The sequence below is a fragment of the Zalophus californianus genome, chromosome 6 (assembly GCF_009762305.2).
Source record: "Zalophus californianus isolate mZalCal1 chromosome 6, mZalCal1.pri.v2, whole genome shotgun sequence".
Classification (NCBI taxonomy): Eukaryota; Metazoa; Chordata; class Mammalia; order Carnivora; family Otariidae; genus Zalophus; species Zalophus californianus.
Window position 1 is genome coordinate 141258384 of NC_045600.1, and position 18728 is coordinate 141277111.

The window sequence follows — 18728 nt, forward strand, 5'->3', positions numbered from 1 at the left end:
AAGAGTATTGAAGGACCAGCATCGACGAGTCCAAAGCCATTTATTCCCACGCGACTTCAGAGATTTTTTATTCGCGTCCTAGGTTTACCCTGATCCTCCAGCAGAATTAAAAAGCACTCAGCAGGCCCCGGGGTGAGGAATCCGTTGGATTCCTTCCGTAGAGGTAGCTGTGCTGTGTAGCTCTGCGGTGCACTCAGCCAGGTCCCTGCCTCCGGACAGGGGGCACAATTGACCTCCACGTACTTTTTATTAGACGGCCGGCGTGGTCCCGCTAGCAGGCTCAGGTGAAGCTCCGAAGCTGGTGAGGCTGCCTGAGGTGCCCTTCCCAATGCTGGGAACGCGCAGGCCGGGTTAGGATGCACCTTCCCCGTTCCCAGCGGTCTACAGTACTACAGAAGGCCCTGCCGCGTGAGGCTGGAGGCAGTGCTGGTGGAGCAGGGCCAAGACTGACCGTGGTCCCTGATTCCGCAGAGGACATCAGGGGCAGCTAAGGAGAAGAGGCCAGTGTTCAGCATCCCAGCCCCCAGCAGCCAAAGCTGTGTCTGCCCTCACTCCTCTGCTGCAGCAGGTAGCGCGTGCGTGAGGCAGCCCCTCACTCTCCATCCCGGTTGGGTTTGATAAGCCCGTATTCCACCGCTTTCCCCAGGCAAGCCGCAGCAGCTCTCCTGACGGGGCTCTCCTTGCCCTTAGCCAGCACCGACAGGATCTCCAGCACCTCGCTCTCCATGAGGGTGCCGGCGATCTCTTTCGAGGCCTCCACCATGTTCAGTGCCACCACCACACCCCGGTGCTGCAGCTCCTGGTTGGGGCTCAGGAGCAAGGCCTGCAGGATCTCCAGCCAGTGTGTGGTCTGCGGGAAACAGGGCAGCATCACCACCGAGCAGCAGGCTCAAACCTGGCAGGAACACTCCCACGTGCCCTGGGATGTCCCCCCACCGGCCGCCACGCAGGGCGTTCCAGGCCCACATCCCCTCCCCCGCCAAGAAGAGGCACTGACCACTTGGGGGACGCGGCTGCAGAGCGAGGGCCGCATGGAGGTGAGCATGGCCAGGCCCCCAGCAGCGGCCCGCCGCAGCAGCTCATCCTCCTCTCCGCTGTATAGCACCAGCAGCTTCAGCCGGTCATTACCCTCGGCTTCAAAGAGGTCCTGTACCTGTGGCCAGAGGAGGGGAGGGGACTGAGTGAGCCGCGGCAAAGCTAGGCGGGGCACAGGTACCTCTGGGCACTTGCCCGTCATGACCACCCGGACCCGCCCTCACCTCCTTGCTCATGGCCAGGTTACACATGCATTCCGTGGCTGCCCGGCGGATCATCTCGTGCTCCTCGAACATGTAGCCCTCAATCATGGGCACGGCCTTCTCCTTCAGGATCTTCTGCCTGCGGGGCCAGGGTGGAAAGGTCAGCAGCCTCAGAGCTCCTGCATCCACTTCCCCCACCCCTGCATCCCCATGCAATCGAGCCCCGGGTCAAGGACCTCTCAGGCAGCGTCCAAAGACCCTCCTGCACCAGGTATGAGCTGCAGTGGCTTCCAGCTTCTTCAACAGGCCTAGGAGGTAGCATGGGACCGTGGAAAATGCTCTAAGGTAGGAGTTTGGAGACTGGGGGGCTGGTGACAGTGATGCTAACATCTAGTATTTAAGCACTTACCCTGACCCAGAATTTGGACTCTTTCTTAATCCTCACCATGGCCCTACGGTGAAGGTGCAGGTATGCTTAGTATTACTCTTTTGTAGAAGAAGAAACCAAGGCTGAGTGCAGACAGGGAGCCCAATGTCACCATTCTCGGTAACAGCTGATGCATACCACTTGGCCACACTGCTGGGAGCGAGTCAGGTGCCACATACTTGGTGCTTCTGCATGTATTTTCTCATTTAAAGCTCACTACCACTCCTGAGGTAGGTGCTACACCCATGCCATTCCACAGAAGGGAAACTGAGGCACGGAGCAGCACTCGTTTGTGGTTACACACTAGCAACCAGTGAGGTCAGGATGTGAACCCAGGCAGTCTGACTCCAGAGCGTGCACTGTCACTGCCCCAGGCCTTGCGCACTGGTGGACCGCGGTACAAGTCAAACCTCCTGACCTGTCTCCCCAGCTACAGGGAAGCCCCCCGTGAGGCTCAAGTCAAGCAATGATTGAAAGGTGCTCTTCAAACTGTAAAGTGCTGTCCTGGGGACCTTACCGGAGCCTCTCACTGATCCCCGCCAGGTTTGTGAGAGCCATGAGTGCCTCAAAGTTCTGCAGGCCTGAGCAGTGGAGGTGCAGCAGGGAGACAAGGGGCCGGACCACCTCATAGATCTGTAATACAGCCACCTGTCACGGCCACTCACCCAGCCCCCACCAACCCTACCAACCCGAAGGTGAGAGGCCACCTCCGGAAGGAAGGTGGCCCTCCCCACCCCGGGGCTTCCTGTCTGTCCCAAGGAGGAGCCACAGCCCGGGTCAGAGGCCAGGAAGGCCCAGGGAGGGGTGGAGGAGAGGCCAGGGCTGGGGCAGCAGGACACACACCCGCTCGCCAGGAAAAGTCATCTCGGGGTTGGAGGTGATGGTGAGCTTGGCAAGAGCCTGGGCTGCCTTCGTCTGCCCCACGTCAGTGCCTTCCAGGGCCAGCGGGAGCAGAGCCTGTAGGGATGAGCTGAGCCGTCAGGGTCTGAGATGTGCCCTGGAGGCTAAGGCCCAAATCACCAGCCTGGTCCGGATGGTGGCGCGCTCACCTCTCTCCTCCCTCAGGCCTGTCGACACTCCCGCTCAGACCCTCTTCCTCTCTCCCAGGCCTCTCCTCAAGCTGCGCAAACTCTTCCACAAACACTAAGGGGCCAGCGCAGCTTGGGCTGGGCCACGGGACACGCAGGCCAACGACACGGGAGAAAGGAGGAGAGTCCGGATCTTGCTGGGCACAAACCCGCCCCCCGCAGCACGGCTCTCAGCAGGAACACGTTCCTGTGGGTCCCTCATACTGTGTTCCAGCCTCATCTCCGCTGTGGCAGCCACTGCGTCATGTTTTATAGACCACTGGGAAGGAGTCTGTGAGGCAGCTTACCTTGCCCCCGCCCTGAGCCACCACAGTGCCACGGTCCTCTACCTCGTCCACCAACGCCAGGAAGACCCTGCGGGGAGATGGTGCGGGTGGGCGGGGGGCTCTGGCTGGCACACGCCCCAGCCCCGGGCTCGGCGACGGCCAGCAGCTACACGGGCGGCCCCCCTGGTCCCCTGCTTCCGAGTCAGGCAAGGTCTGGCTCACCTGGAGAGCAGCTCCCGGCAGGCACTGGTCAGCACAGGGCTCTCGGTCTTCACCATGCACGTCATGGCCGACACCACACCGGCCTCCAGCAGCTTCTTCACCCGAGCCCGCACGAAAGCCGGTTTGTCCTGGGAAGGAGGCAGCTTAGCAGAGGGGCCCCAGCTGACTGGACAGGGAGAGGGAGACCCTCCTCACAGCACCAATGGATGCGCGGGAGCACAAAGGGGAAGAAACCCGCTTAAACCTTAAACGGGAGGCTGCTGTGGAGGCCCCCAAAGCCTCTCAGAGGCTCCCTCACCTTGGGGTGCTGCTCGGGCACATGCTGCTTGGCGTACTTGGCCAGCTCCACCATCTTGGGGTCAGGCTCCTCACAGTCGTAGCTGTTGGTGCAGTTCACCAGTGCCGAGGCCACCGCAAAGAGCACTGACCTCTCCTCGGACTGCGCGCAGGAGAGGGGCAGTCAGGCAGCTGTCCCCGGGCCTCCACTTCCGCCCTCAGCTGCACCACCGGGGCAGCAGGATGAATGTGGGAAGCTCCCAGGCCCACCCTGGCCCCAGACTCTTGGGAGCTCATACACTCAACTTCCCTAACTCCCCCAGAAACACTGTCCTGCCTGACGTGGCTGGTGCAGCCCTGTAGGCCCAGGCTACGGAGTGGCCACGCAGGCTGCCAAACCTCCCACCCTGGGGCCATGACAGCCACTGCCTGAGACCTGCCAAGAAAACCTGGTAAATTCTAATCGCAGATACTGTTCCCAAATGACTAGAGGAACCCATGGAGCTACCCTGCTGAGCTGGAACAGAGCCTTCAGGGCAGCCTCATCTTCCACAAACTCTTCCTTCACATCGGCGTCAAAGGTGAGGTAGGCCAGGCCCTCCACTGCCCAGCGCCGTGTGCCTGCGTCGATCTGGTCATTGCACAGCCACCTGGGGACATGCAGGGTAGTGGGCAACCATCAGAACAGGGGGCTTCCCCTCTACACATGAAGCAGTTCATGTGGCAGGATCCAAGAGGGTCTGCCTGGCGGACAGCAGTGTAGTGGGGAGGCCCCATCCTTCACCCAGACCCTCCTCTCGAGGCCTAGCTGACAGGTGGGGAGCCATGGCAACACCAAATAACTCACTTTCGACACTGCTTGGCCAGTTTGAGAGTGGAGCCTTCAGCAAACTGCTTCATGCTAAAATCTGTCCCTCCAGCCGAGCCGAGCTTACACAGGCCCTGGAGGAAGAGGCAAGAACCAGCCGTTGGTCTCTAGGGATGGAGGCAGAGCTGGGCTCCTCCATACCTGGCATGGGCTCTCTCCCTGATGTTCTGCCGGGCCCTCTGGAGGCCATGCCCATCCCTACCAGGCTACTACCTAGAGCATTTGGCAGCAAATCAGCTACTGGGGTGGTCAGGTAGCATACATCTGGTAGAGACTGACATACTGTCCACTGCGCGGTCCTGGGCCCCAACCCCCCAGATTTGCACTGGGATTTGCTCTGTTCCTTTCCATGTCATACAGAGCTCTTTACAGGTGAAGCTAACACATGTGTGGGGAGAAGACAGGTGCCTCAAGCAAGGCAAGATCCTTCTGGGATGGAGAAACCCAGGACTACGTGCCCTAAGGAGGAGGACCAGCCTTCCCAAGGTGCACGGCTGCAGCAGGCTCATGGAGGCCAACCAGAGCCCAGAGCTCCAGCATCTGGGGCCACCTGGAGGCTGAGCCTTTCCACAAGGCCCCCCTACCCGGCCTGGCCAACTAGCCGGGCCCAGCAGTCCCCCTCCTCCATCATCTCCTCCTGAAGCTTCTCCTACCGCCTCCAGGGGGCAGCATGTGCTGTCCTGCATTCTCGGGGGCGGGGGGGGGGGGGGGTCCTCTCTGGACAAGGCTCATGTCCCTGACTTGACCATGAGCCCTGTGGTAGAAGGAGCCAGGGCTCATGCCTCTGGCCTCGACAAGGCCCTACATATCCCGTATTTTCACCAGGCTGTGCTGGAGCCACACCCTGACACACCAACCACCCAAAAAATTGCTCCTGCCTACCGGCAGGCCTGCCCAACCCACCACCAGCGCCCGGATGCGGATGCTGTCCTTCTCACTGCGCTTGTACAGGTCCTTCAGCAGCGAGACACCGTTGGCCGTGATGAATGAGGCCCGCTTGGCCTTGCCGGCCGCGTGGATCAGGGCCTCCACAGCCACCAGCTGCTCCTCCTCCTGCTCAGAGGCACACAGGGCCATCACGCTCTCCATGACGCCGCTCAGCTCCAGGGCCCGGTTGCCAGCTTCACATGGGCCCTGCAGGAGGCAGGACACCGTCTGGATGGCCCGCAGCTTCCCAGCCAGCCCTTGGCCCTCAAACCAGCTCCTGAGGGGCAGAGGGTAACAGTGGTCACACCAAGGCCGGCATAAAGGGACTTTCCTTCCCTCCCTTCCCGTCCATCAGCCCGGCATCTGCACTACCTGGGCAGGAACAGCAAGGAAAGCTGCTGCCCCTGGGACCTCGAGCACATGCCCCTGGGCACCGGCAGCCCATTTTCTCTTGCTAGGTTTTCGGGCCTCCCCTGATCGTACATCTGACCTAGGTTACTCTCGCTCACGCCACCGTTTAGCTCCTTTCCTGCACTCTGACGATCCAAAAGTGCTCTGCTTATTTCAGGATTTGTCCACAGTCCCAGCTGGAAGCTCCTTAAGGGCAGGACTGTCGTGCTGCACTGCGGTGTCAGAACAGACACTCCAAAGTGCTCAGTACGCACAGTGCACACTCGAGGACGTTCGCTGCGGCGCAGAACGGAGAACAGAAAGAATGTCCCCCGGGGAGGCCACTTTGGAAAAAAAGTGTGGTCCCTGCGAAGCCTCCCCAAGGCTGCTCTCCTGGTTGAAACCCTTTCACTGTTGCCCCTCCCCAAGGAGTGCAACCCCGTCGGCGCCCCTGGCAATGGGCTGCGGAGTTGGCTCCCTTACTTGATGTAGTTCTCACAGAGTCGGTGGAAATTCTCCCTCTCGGCATCACACTTCAGGTCATCAAAAAGCTTGCTGAGCAGCACGGAGGCACTCATGCGGCTGTTCGCGGTCACCGCGAGCTCCCCGGGAGGCTCCTGCACAGAGCCCCCCACCTCCAGAATCTTCTTCAGGCCTGAAAAGACACACTGCTATGGAGGCAGCAGAAAGCAGGCAAAAGGGAGGAGGTTCCTTGGGAGGGGTACGGACAAGCAGGGCCTCCCAGAGACGAGGGTACACAGCGTGGACAGCTGCGTGTAGGGCAGGCTCGGAGAGCCTGGGGGGCTGATCCACCGCCTCCAGAGACAGTCGTGGTGTCAGGGAAGGCCCGTGGAGGGAGGACTGCACACCGGCCCTGCCCACGGGTTCCTCATCTGTAAAACTAAAGGGGAAAGTAACATCCAGGCTTCACAGCATTATGGGGACACCAAAAGATGAGCACCCAATAAACGTCCTCATGGAGGGACTTTGCCAAACTTTCCTTATCTTTTAAGGGAAAAGAGAAGTGTCAATTGATTGCCGTATATATATGTGTGTACACGTATGTACGTATGTATTTTTTCTCAAAGATTTTATTTATTTACTTGAGGATCAAGAGTCGCATGTTCCAGGGGCACCTGGGTGGCTGTCGGTTAAGTGGACGACTCTTGATTTTGGCTCAGGTCTTGATCTCAGGGTTGGGATATCGAGCCTTGCGTCTGGCTTTGTGCTCAGCAGGGAGGCTGCTTGATATTCTCTTCCTCTCCCTCTGCCCCTCCCCACCCCATCACAGGCACGCTGTCTCTCAAATAATAAATAAATCTTAAAAAAAAAAAAAAGAATTGCATGTTCCCACTGACTGAACCAGCCAGGCATCCCAAGAAGTGTGAATTTGTATCGTAAACTCTTCTCTGAGTTCAGAAGTAATGCACACTCACTAGGCCACACCTCGGATGCAGAAGGCTGATCCAGCCTCCCCGCTGATGGGCTGGCAGGCCTGCTCGATGCGCACACACGTGCACACGGGCACGGCTGAAGGCTCTCACTCTGGGTCCCTGAGGCCACAGTGCAGGCCACAGGGTGCACTTCGGTGCAGACCCACGGCCGGGTACAGTCACCCAAGCAAGATGTAACATACGTTCAGTCTCCTTCCCCCTCTTCAAAACTGGTCACCTACCTTGGTCAATGACCCAAAGGGTGAGGCTGTTGTTGGGGTCCTTCAGAGACTTCCGGGGCACTGCTTTAATCAGGAGGGTCAGAGCATTGTCCCGGCCTTGGCCGGAGACCCCCACCTCAGTCAGTAGCTCCAAGAGGTTACTGATGAGGACCTTTAGCTCCCGGGCAGGGTCTGGCAATGAGAAGGCATCAGTGAGCCCCACAGTTGCACAACACTGCCTGACCCCTCACCTTCCCAATAGGCCAGGGAGACACAGGAAGGGGAGACCAGCATCCTGGGCTCTGGGCTGGGCTCCAGCCTTCCCTGTAGGTACCCTCATTGCTTCGAATCTGGAATAAAATACTGTCACTGAGCCATATTCCTGAACAACCTGCGGTGGCAAGTGTGGTCCCCCAAGAGCTGGCGTGGCTGGCTTGGTCCCTTCCCCTCCATGATCGCAACACCCAAAGGACCATAGACCTGCTTCCACTCACCCACAATGACGGCGCCTTCTTTGCCTCTGAAGCCTTTCTTGACGCCTTCCTTGAGGGCGTCAAATATAACCTGCAGCAGGTGGCAGGCAGCCAGGGACACGGCTTGGTTTTCCACACCCAGGATGGAGACCATACGCCGAGTTCCCAGCACACTCAGGGTTGCCACCGTCTGGGTGGGAGAAAGGGGGACAGAGCCTCCAGTTGGTGCAGGGCAGCCACAGAGATCCCTAACTGTGGGTCGTGAGTGTGGCCAGAAGGGGAAAAAACATCTGGGTGGGAGGCCAAGTGGAATCAGAGTGGCCCTGACTGAGAGTGTGACCCGGAGTAGCGTCAGGATTGTTTTGTGGGAACAGCTTCCTAAAGGAAACATTCCAGAGGAATCCACCACTACCTCTCCTCAGCTCATCAGAGACAAGGAACACTGTGACCCTGGGAGCAGCTGCTTTGGTTCGTGTTTCCCCAGAGCCCCAGAAGCCTGGACAAGCTCCGTAACTCCAAGTCCAAGGACACCTGGTTCCTTTCCAATGGTGACCCGGAGGTTCCGTCTGCAGCCTGAGGATGTGGACATGCCTGGAGCGGACAACAAGGCCTCTCCAGCCCATTTCTAAGCTGGATATCCCAGAGAGTCACCTGGCATGGGCAGGAAGGCTGAAGGAGGTACAGGGAATTCTCATGGCTTTACTTAGTCCTGGGAGACCCAGAAATATAGCCTGAGTCTGGCCTAAAGAGCTTTCACGGAATATCCCATAGCCCTCTCTGATCTCAGAATTATGGGCACCTCTCAAAGGAACCAAGGGTTGAGTTCCTGCCCCCTGGGTCCAGCCAGCGCAGGCAAGACTGGACTTCACCAGGGCAGGACTGTTCTTGCACAAGTGTCTGTGCTGGACATGTCCCATCTACGCTGACAACCAGTTCAGGGTCAAGCCCCTCCTATCTGGTCCCTGTCTCGATGGTACAGATGCTGTGGGTGACATCACTGACCATGTCACTGGCTGGAGGACACCGCTGCTGGGCAGATGTCAGTTTGATGGTTAGGGAAGGACGGGGGCCCCTTTCCTTGCAAGAGCTTGCTTTTACCGTACAATGAATGAGTCCAAACAAGGCGTCTCTGAGCCAGCTCCAGGAAAGCCTAGCTCAAGCCTACTTAAGGTACAGGCTCAGGGTGTCAGTGGGCTGCTTCCGCTTTTTACAGGCCCCAGTTCATCCCAAATCATGATGGTTTTTTTTGGAGCCATTTTAAGTTTTCCTCTCATTACACGTCTCCTTGTACTCTGCCTTCCGTTTTTCTGGGAATACAGTGAGGGGTGGAAGGGTGGGTGGGTGGGTGGATGGAGGAACAGAGAGCCTGACTGAGGTAGTAACTGGCCCCCCGCCCCACCTACTCGTGATTGGTGCTCGGAGCAGATGCCGACCAGTGTGCGCAGAGCTGCCAGCATCAGGTCAGCCTCGCCCGTGTCCAGCAGGCGTTGCAGGAGCTGAACCCCGTTGCTCCGGAAGATCTTCTCAGCTCCAGCATCCTCCCGGGCCAGCACCACCAGGTTCTGGGAAGCCTATGTCAAAGAAGCGCACCATGATGTGGACGCTACACACGGCACAGGCCAGGGTGAGCAGCGAGCCTGAGCTCTGGACCACACTGCTTCCATTTAGCAGCTAAGTGACCGTGTCATAAATGTAACCTCTCTGAACTTCGGTTTCCTCCAGTAAGTAAGTAAAAGGACACACGCAGGCCCCAGGCCCTGTAAGTTCTCGCTGGGAGCCCGGCTGCGTGGCCCGAGGAGCACCATGCACCACAGCGGGCCAGCAGTGGCTGGTGGGCCGACACAGGCTCACAGCGAGGGCACCATGGGGGTGGGGGTGGGGTTGTAGTGGCAGTTCTGCCCCCACTCGCTCACTCCAGACCTATACCTTTTGCTTCTTCTCGGTGCCCTTCTCTTGTGGGTCCAACAGTATCTGAAACATCTGTTCCACTTTGGCATCCGTCGAGGACATGTATCGCACCTATGAAAAGCCAATGAGGCATGGAGGAGGTCACTCCTTCTGCCAGAGACAGCGCATTCCCTGTGTGCTCCCCTCTGCTCCTCCCAGGGCCTGGCTCCCGTCCCTAGGAGGCACAGCTAGGACACCTGGGCTTCGGGCTCGCACCACGCTACCCTGGGCAGGAAGAGACTCGCCTGGCAGCTTCACCCAAACGTCCCGCGGCTGTTTTCCCTTCTGAGCTACTTCCCGCTCGGGCGGTAGGGGCGGCGCCATTCAGAAGGGAAGGGCACCCTGTGAGCCACGGGGCCACCCCCTCCCGGAGGTGCCCTCCATGTTGTGGCAGCATGGGTGCTCTGCCCGTGACACTCAACCCAGCATTGACAGCTGCAGCAAGGGAGTCAGCGGGCCACGAGGTAGCTGCAAACACTCCCTGGGGCTCCAGAATTCTCTTTCTGACGACTTTTAGAAATCATCTAATCGAGCAAGATCATCATAGGCCCTCTCCCGCCCCACGGTCCAGGGCATGGATGGTGGCACGTACCTAGCACGTGTGCCACTCCCCGCTTCCCCCTTTGCATCCATGGCGGACATGACCAATCAGTCATGCATGGAACGTTCTGCTAGGCCCACCAACCTGCTTCCTCATCCACCTCAACACAGGGCTCAGGCAGCTCCTGCTGACTGAACAGAGCTGGCATGGAGGAAAAAACGACCTGCTTTCCCAAGTCTCAACCTTTCAATAAGGTGTTTGCCAGCATATTACCTGCTCTCACTGTGACAGTATTGTAACACCACATGATCTGCTTAATTCAAGCTTCGTTGTGGTTCATGATGGGCTTTAGGTCCTTTTCTCCTAAAGTAACTTTTCACATATGTACTATACCAGCAATGTCTCTTTCTATATCATGAAGTTAATAGATGAAGCAAAATCTCTTTAAAAAACTCCATCAATCCCACTCCTTTCCCCATGGGTCATGCTCTTATCGTTTTGATGCGTTATCTCTGAAAATATTTTTCTTCGTATTTACACACCCAAGTGGGCCCACAGAAGAAACTTGGTACTGTTTTGAGAGTGTACGTGGGGTACTATTTCAACATAAACGGTATCATACTACGCGTGTTACAGCATACTTGGCTTTTTTTCATTTAAGTAATCTCTTTCTGGGGCGCCGGGGTGGCTCAGTCAGTTAAGCATCTGCCTTCAGCTCAGGTCATGATCCCAGGGTCCTGGGATCAATCCCCGCATCGGGCTCCGTGCTCTGCGGGGAGCCTGCTTCTCCCTCTCCCTCTGCCTGCCGCTCTGCCTACTTGTGCGCTATCTCTCTGTCAAATAAATAAATACAATCTTTAAAAACAAACAAAAAAAGTATTCTCTTTCCCCGTCTATACACGTAAATCTACCTATTGTTGGTAACTATGATATAGGAGTCCACAGTAAGGGCAGCACGCCATTTATTTAGCCATTCCCCTATTGCTGGGCAGTTAGCCAAGCTCCTATTTTTCATTACAACAAACAAGGCTGAAATAAACATACACAACACGCCTGCTTGTGTACATGGGATAGGCTTCTCCAGGGAAGACAGCAAGTAAACATACTGGATCACAGGATACGCTCGTTTAAAATTTTAAGAGCTATGTTCAGGTACTCCCCGAAAGAGCTGTACCAATATATATCGACTCCGGCAGTCATGAGCAAACCCACCACTTAGGCGTCTACCTCCCTTCTTCTAGCAAAGTGTATATACTTTAAAAGTTTGCCAAACAGACCACCGAAAAGACAGCACCTTGCTGTTATTTCCATTTGCTTCTCCCTAACCACTAGCAAGGCTGAGCATCAATACATAAGCTTGTTTGCCATCAGTATCTCCTGTGTTTACACCCTTTGCCCAGACCCATTTACCAGTGTCCCTCTACCGCCTGTCAATGCCTCTCTCTCTCTGCCTCTCTCTCGGTCATTCATGTACCTTCTCCTGAATTTGGCCCCCGATGTTCCTCAGGGCCTCCTGGAAAACTTTGTTCTTGGGCTCCAGGCTCACACATCTCTGCAGGTCGAGGATAGCCTGGTCAAGGCGGCCCAACTTCTCTAGGGCTTGGCTGCGCCGGTAAAGTGCTTTGACATCTCCTCCGTCCTTTTCAATGGCTGAGCACAAACGGGAGCTCTGTCAGCGCCCATGAGGCCACTGTCTCCAGGCAAGAGCAGTAGGGAAAGGTCTCGAGGGCCCGAGGAAGGTGGGGGGACAGATGTGGGGCTCAGTATTCCAGCCTCAGAAAAGGTGAGGGTAGCTGCAGAGAAGGAAATGCCCGAGGAAGTGGGAAAGAAAGAAGGCAGAGGTGTTTCTGGGGCCAAAGGGAAAGGAAAATGTGAAGGTGCAGTGGCCCCAGAGTTCTCGCCCACCATTAGAAGCCCCACAGCTCCGCACCCCAGCCCACAGTCCCCTACCTTTGGATGCCTCGGTTTCTGCTTTGTCATAATCTTCCTGTAAGAAAAGGAACAGGAGCTTGAGAGGCTGGTCTTCTCCATTTCAGGGCACTAGCTGGGCAGCAGGGCTGTGCTCTAGAGCCACTCGATTCCCCACCACCCTGAGGCCCAAAAGACATCAGACAAGTAAGTGTAGGTGGCCTGGGAAGGTGAATGCCCAGCCGGGACCCAAACAGCAGCGAGTTGGGCAAACCGGGCCCAGGGAGGGCAGAGGAAGAGCAGCCGGCTCCCTCACCAGCTTGAGGTGGCAGGCGGCCCGGTTTCGGTGCAGAATGGCCTGGTCCTGGGGCGTAGCACCCAGACCCAGGGCCTGAGTGTAGGCCGTCAGGGCGCCCTCGTAGTCCCCGCATTTGAACAGCTCGTTGCCCTCCTTCCGCAGCTGCTCCACCGCGCTGGCCTGTGGAGGGAACAGGTGGAAACGTCGCGGGTGGGCTCAGGCCAGGGCCGGGGAGCTGGGAGAAAGGAGCCCGGGGATCAGGGGCAAGTCCCGTGGAAGGCCAAGACTGGGGGAGAAGGAGGCCGGGGAATGTCAGAGCAGGTGGGAAGTGCTGATGGAGCGGGAGGATGCGTACGCACCCCGGGGGCGACCGGCCGGGGCTCGGGAGTGCCTGGATCACTCACGGTCATCGCGGAGCGAGGGGGTGTCCAGGGCGCGCGCAGGCGCAGTCTCTGGCGCGGAGTGGGACCCGGTTCAGGAATCTGGCGTCGGCTGCCCCGCCCCGGTCCTGCGTCAGAGGCGGAGGCAGGGGAGGGGCGGGGCCACGGCGAGAGCGCGCCGGTGGGCGGGGCTCTGGTGGGCGGGGCTCGAGTCCGCGGTGCAGACAGGCCGTGGGCGCGCCTAGTCTGTTCCCACCGGGACCTGCAAGGGGCGCGCGGCGGAGGACCCAGAGGGAGGCTGGCAGGGGCCCCGGCGCCGGCCCCCGCCCCGACCGCGGCAGAAGTGCACGAGGTCGGCGGTCATCAGGGCCACGAGCAGAAGGGTATAGAGACCCAGGGCTAGGAGCGGGCCCCGGCCCCTGTAGGAGAGGGGAGAGTATTAGGGTGCTGGCCCCAGCCGCGTGCTTGCTGCTGCAGCCTGTCGGTTACAGAGCCCCTGAGGGTCCGGAGAATGCTCGGGACACCCCTCTCCCCGGAGAAATGTAGAATTCGTAAATAGAAATTCAGGGGGCTCACAGGTGCCATGGAGCCATCCGTGGACAGATTCAGTTTTGAAAACCCCGACTATAATGGCTGTAACCCACTACAAGATCCTCTCAGTCTGACACCCGTCCCACTTCACCCCAGTCCCACAGTGCATGCAATGGCTCCCTGTTACCCGCTTACACAGCCCCCTGAACTTCCTTTCACACAACAGTTTTGTCATTATGTATTCACGCGATTTTCTGTTTGAAGTCGGCCCCTCCCCTCGTCTGTATGTTACAAGCCTCCCGCCCCAGAATTTAAAAACAGAACTCCGGATGCTGGAACACCCTGCCAGTGTCCCAGTGGCTCTGGGGCTTGGAGTTCTCACCTGAGGATGGGTGGGGGTGGAAGGGCGGACAGGTTGACCTGGTACAAGGCCTCAAATTCAGCCCGGGTGCAGCAGGAGCCCCCTGCAGCCTGCAGGTGGCAGCAGTAGGCCTCCTCCGGGGTATCAGAGAGCCGAGGACAGAAAAAACCGGGGTAGTAGCGGCCATCAGCGTCCCAGGTGGTCTGGCACAAGTGGGTGTGGTGGGCCAATGCTGAAGGGAGGAGCAAGGGGGCTGGAGACAGGCAAGAATGGCCTGGCCACACCCAACTCCAACCCTTCTGGAGAGTGAAATGATTAGCCATTATTAAAAGGCTAGGCTCCCCCCTACCCCCCACTGGCTGCCCAGAGCAGCTCATACCCTGCGGTGATTGTAGGGGCCTGAAGAGGGGTGCACGCAGAGGAGGTGTACCTGAGAGAGAGGTCGGCTGAGCAAGCGGCACCCAGCTGAAGAGCAGCAGCCGCCCCACGATCAGGCCAGTCAGCAAAAGGCCCAGCCTCCTCTGAAAGCCCATGAGTGGTCACCTCCACCTCAGCGCTGGTCTTAGGAACCCCAACATCTCTCTTTCTAAGCCATGGCTGCAGACAGTAGGGAAATAGTCAAAACCACACGGCCCCTGGGCGCCAATAACACAAACCTGAAGCTTCTATCACAGACCTCTGGAGAGAGATGAAAGTGACCGAGTTTCTATCTCCTGTTGGAAAACGTGGGGACTGTGTCTCCCAGCTGCCTAAGGTTTTCTGAGCTGAAGGGGAAAAGGTTCAGCAGACTAGAGAGCAGAGAGGCATGAGAGAGAAGATGAGCCATTAGGCTGAAGAACAGACAAGCATTTAGAGCCAGATATGTTTCTCTCTACCCACTCTCAATTTCCAGGCTGCTGTGGAAGCACTGGGAATTCTGGTCGTTCCATTTCAGGCCCCAGGGACCTCAGTTACAGCGTTTGGAGCTTCCCTCCTTAACGTCTGAATCATGGCAACCACTAAGACTAGCTGAAAAACAAGGGCAAGTCCTTCCATTAACTTTTCCCTTGAGCCCTTGTCTGCCCCAGCTACCAGCCAAAACATAAAAGCTATCAGTCTGGTTGGAGTACTATACTTTGCAAACCAGTTCACAGGAAAAGCTCTTCCAGGGTCTCCAGTTCTCTCTTACCCCTTAAACCTCATAGATGCCATCTGCAGAGACGGAATTTCTCTAGAAGGCCCAAGGCCACCAGCCAGCAGTGTTGTTATTCTAGTCTATGGAGACCTTACAATGCCATGCTCCCATTACAGCATGACAACAGTTATCATCTGAGGGGCCCACAGCAGGTGTCTGGGGACTGAAGCAGGAACAGTTATGGTACAAGAAAGAAATGCAGCACTTGAGAACAAAGAAGACAGTTCTTGCAGAAACATCACTGCTGCCCGGGAGTCTAAACTGCTGCCCGGGAGTCTAAACCTGAAGCAATTAGGCAGGCTTCTAGTGTAAGCTCCAGTTTCCAGAAGGTCAGGCCGTAGGGTCTTCTGGGCCCAAAGGTGAGGCTCCCATGCCCATTCCAACCAGTCCCTCCCTGCAGGGAAAACCATTTTTAGAACACTTTGAGAATTTTCAGAGCATTGACATTGAAGATTGTTTTCTCATGGGAGGAGACGATCCTCCTGGAAGAGGTTGTCTTTGACCCCGGGAGGCTAGGTGAATTGCCCTTCCTCCAAAGTACCATAGTCCCCTGTGTCTTCCTGCCCTGAATCCAGCACACTGTGAGAACACTGTCTTCCTCCTTCCCCGAGATTGTGGGTTCCCAGGGAGGCAGGCCATGTCCTTGTTGCACCCCCAGCAGATCGTCTGAACCAGGGGCTGCGATGCTGAGGGCAGCTGCCCACACCAGTTGCTGTCTCCGCCAGGATGTCAGCTCCCGAGAAACCTGTGTGGGTCAGACTCCCCAGCTCCCGGCCTCCGCGGCGCCAGGGGGCGCTACGGACGCTCCGTCTGGGCTCCAGGGGCTCCCGGGACGTCAGTCGCCCGCCCCACCCGCGCAATGGGCTCCGAGGCCGCGCAGCTGGTGGAGGCTGCGGACTTCGCGGCTCGCAAGCACCGACTGCAGCGGCGAAAGGACCCCGAGGGGACCCCCTACATCAACCACCCTATCGGTGGGCGCACCGCCCGGGGAGCGACCGCAGCGGTGTCTAGGGGGTGGGCACCGGGAAGGGAACGCGGAGGGCGCCTCATTGAGCCCCTACTCTGTACCAGGCTTTGTGCCGGGCACTCTCCGTGTGTAAGTCTCACAACAACCCGGGGCGGTAGGCATGGTTGTTCCTCTGCACAGTTGACACCCAAAGAGAGTAAAGGCCATCTGGCTAGTGAGAGGCCACATCTGGCTCTGCAAAAGCCGCAGCACGCAGCCTGGGACTCCCTCAGGTCTGACTTCCTGCTTTGCCCCGTCAGGTGTGGCTCGGATCCTGACCCATGAGGCGGGAATCACTGACACTGTGGTGTTACAGGTAACTCCCCTCGTTCTCTCCTAGGAGGCTAGGGTGGGGATCAGGGACCCCATTGGGCCCTGGGGACCCCTTGCCTGGAGTCACAGGGCTAAGTGGAAGCCTGTCCTCAGGCAGCCCTGCTCCATGACACAGTGGAGGACACAGACACCACCTTGGATGAGGTGGAGCTGCACTTTGGCGCTCAGGTGCGGCGTCTGGTGGAGGAAGTAACAGATGACAAGACTCTGCCCAAGCTGGAGAGAAAGCGGCTGCAGGTGGAGCAGGCACCCCACAGCAGTCCCGGGGCTAAACTGGTGAAGCTGGCAGACAAGCTGTACAATCTGAGGGACCTGAATCGCTGCACCCCAGAGGGTACGCTCCCCCACCTGCTCTGAGGGAAAGGGGAGGGACGTCCTTCTTCTGGAGGCACAGGTTGGTCAGTTCCAATGGAAAAAAAAAAGAGCCCGGGGCCTTCTTGTTGATTCCCGCAGCTAATCCTACTAGACCACTCTGATCTTTCACACCGTAGAAGTGCAGTAACTGGGCCAAGGGGACGTTTTCAGGACAAATCCCATCGGGAACATCTCGTGGCCCTGCACCACGCCCTCCAGGAAGTGGGCAGAAGTGGGCAAAATGCAATGCTGTCCTGGATGCCATGTGAGCAGTTTTCTGTCCATTCTCATGCAGGATGGTCTGAACATCGAGTCCAGGAATACTTCGAGTGGGCAGCGCAAGTGGTGAAGGGGCTTCAGGGAACAAACCGACAGTTGGAAGAGGCTCTAAAGCAGCTGTTTAAGGAGCGGGGGCTGACACTTTGAGCAGGGCTTGGAGCCATCAGGGGCCCAGACTCCACTGGCCAGGCCAGAAAGGATTCCTATTCCAGCCTTTCCTTGCCTCTCCATCTCGCTCCCTGACTGGTTCAGCCCAGATACGAGAGGCCAAAAAATAACTTGTCTCTTCTCACTCTGAATGTGTCCTGCCGACTAAGCTGAGCCCTGGATTGAGGAAATCAGATGCAGCCCGTCCAATCCTAATGCACTTACTGCCCTTTCTCCAGGCCTCGGGGCTGTTTGCTATTCGGTATGAATGAACTCTGGCCCCTCGGGGACTTGGGCTTCTGTAAACACTAGTTCATAAGTCATTATGGAAAAATAAAGCATTTGGGGTAAAGTTTTAAGTTCTTGCTGCTCCTTCCTCAGCCTGCCAAATGGGGAGCAGGTAGGCGGGATGCCTGCCCTTCGGCATGGCAGGGTACCGACTGCGTGCCCCCAGCGGACAGGTCGCTCACGCTGAGGGCCTCGGACCCACCCCCCGGCCCCCGCCCCGAGCCTGGCTTCCTTATCAGTGAGATACGCGGTGTAATTACTAGGGTTAGACTAGGTCCCGTCTCAGACGGAGCCTGACACATAAGTAGGTGTTCAAGAAATGGTAGTAGTCTTCCTCTTTAAGAAAGTTGGACGGGATGACAGATGTTTTGGAAAGGAATGCCACCTGCTTACCAGCAGCAACAGGACAGGGCCGGTGGGGTTACTGCGCGTCCCTCACCCCAGACCCCCCGGAAACTCGTCGCCGTTCGCAGGCCATCCCAGATCTCAGCCCTATCACGCCGCCGGGTCCTTTGGTTGCTAAGTGACACGAACTTCCGGGCGCCCCGCCCCCGGAGGCCTATGGTGGGCGGGGTCTGGGAGAGACGGCCGGCCGCTAGGTGGCGTCCGTGCGCTGGGGTCTGCAAGTGACGGATTTCTGGTCGCTGCCGAGCACCTGAGGCTTATTGGCCCCTTGGAAAGGATACACCTGGGGAATGAGGAAATTAAGTCAAAAGGCCACTTCATGCTAGACCACGGTGGTTATTTACCCAAAGAAGGCCCCGGTGCAGTTTCTGCAGGAAAAAATGGTGAAGGGCCGCAAGAAGGCGACTTTAAAAGGAAACGAGTTTCAGGATAGTCCAAGGTAGATGGATCAAAGTTCCAAAGTTCAGTGTAGTCCTCTTAAGGCTGGCCAGGATGTGGTACGTTTTGGAGAATTTTGGTTTTAGTTTAATAAATTATTTGCAGGGGGGCGCCTGCGTGGCTCAGTCCTTGGGCGTCTGCCTTCGGCTCAGGTCATGGTCCCAGGGTCCTGGGATCGAGCCCCGCATCGGGCTCCCTGCTCGGCGGGAAGCCTGCTTCTCCCTCTCCCGCTCCCCCTGCTTGTGTTCCCTCTCTCGCTGTGTCTCTCTCTGTCAAATAAATAAATAAAATCTTTTAAATAAATAAATAAATAAATAAATAATTTGCGGGGAGGTAGGATTACAGGATTTTTAAAAACTTTATTCCTTACACTTAAATACATATATTTATATACTTATATATAAATGTTAATAAACCAATAACTTAATAGCATAGTAATATCCTTTATTAACAGATAGTATATTTATTATACTATTAATAAATGTATATATGATAAACCTGCAGTTTAT

The 18728-nt window shown here is 57.2% G+C and overlaps 2 protein-coding genes across 4 annotated transcripts; one reads left to right on the forward strand and one right to left on the reverse strand.

The window, feature by feature from the left end:
• Positions 1-17: 17 nt before the first annotated feature.
• UNC45A (unc-45 myosin chaperone A) lies at positions 18-13082 on the reverse strand. 2 transcript variants are annotated; one of them, XM_027571576.2, is made up of 20 exons: positions 12883-13009; positions 12542-12703; positions 12268-12304; positions 11792-11967; positions 9756-9848; positions 9233-9400; positions 7851-8019; positions 7378-7548; positions 6186-6357; positions 5289-5589; positions 4365-4459; positions 4026-4167; positions 3540-3680; positions 3242-3369; positions 3041-3107; positions 2509-2622; positions 2183-2298; positions 1260-1377; positions 998-1153; positions 18-850 (listed from the first exon to the last, which is right to left on the reverse strand). In XM_027571576.2, the coding sequence occupies exons 1-20, from the start codon at positions 12931-12933 to the stop codon at positions 593-595; spliced, it is 2835 nt and encodes a 944-aa protein (XP_027427377.1). In that variant the 5' UTR covers positions 12934-13009; the 3' UTR covers positions 18-592. The 2 variants fall into 2 exon arrangements, with proteins under 2 accessions (XP_027427377.1, XP_027427378.1); XM_027571577.2 differs by having other exon boundaries at positions 19-850; positions 12928-13082.
• Positions 13083-15803: 2721 nt separating this feature from the next.
• HDDC3 (HD domain containing 3) lies at positions 15804-17456 on the forward strand. 2 transcript variants are annotated; one of them, XM_027571589.2, is made up of 4 exons: positions 15804-15940; positions 16236-16291; positions 16402-16642; positions 16958-17456. In XM_027571589.2, the coding sequence occupies exons 1-4, from the start codon at positions 15829-15831 to the stop codon at positions 17086-17088; spliced, it is 540 nt and encodes a 179-aa protein (XP_027427390.1). In that variant the 5' UTR covers positions 15804-15828; the 3' UTR covers positions 17089-17456. The 2 variants fall into 2 exon arrangements, with proteins under 2 accessions (XP_027427390.1, XP_027427391.1); XM_027571590.2 differs by lacking the exon at positions 16958-17456 and adding an exon at positions 16762-16937.
• The last annotated feature ends 1272 nt before the right edge of the window (positions 17457-18728 follow it).

What these genes read in the sequence shown, in the direction of transcription:
- UNC45A (XM_027571576.2), bottom strand. Translation starts at nt 12,933, where the DNA reads ATGACCGTGAGTGATCCAGGCACTCCCGAGCCCCGGCCGGTCGCCCCC. An exon ending in GCTCCGAGCACCAATCACGA is followed by an intron (nt 8,020 to 9,232) that starts GTAGGTGGGGCG and finishes TCTCCCACCCAG; the next exon opens with ACGGTGGCAACCCTGAGTGT. An exon ending in TGGCTCAGGGCGGGGGCAAG is followed by an intron (nt 2,623 to 3,040) that starts GTAAGCTGCCTC and finishes TCATCCCTACAG; the next exon opens with GCTCTGCTCCCGCTGGCCCT.
- HDDC3 (XM_027571589.2), top strand. Translation starts at nt 15,829, where the DNA reads ATGGGCTCCGAGGCCGCGCAGCTGGTGGAGGCTGCGGACTTCGCGGCT. An exon ending in CTACATCAACCACCCTATCG is followed by an intron (nt 15,941 to 16,235) that starts GTGGGCGCACCG and finishes TTGCCCCGTCAG; the next exon opens with GTGTGGCTCGGATCCTGACC. An exon ending in GAATCGCTGCACCCCAGAGG is followed by an intron (nt 16,643 to 16,957) that starts GTACGCTCCCCC and finishes ATTCTCATGCAG; the next exon opens with GATGGTCTGAACATCGAGTC.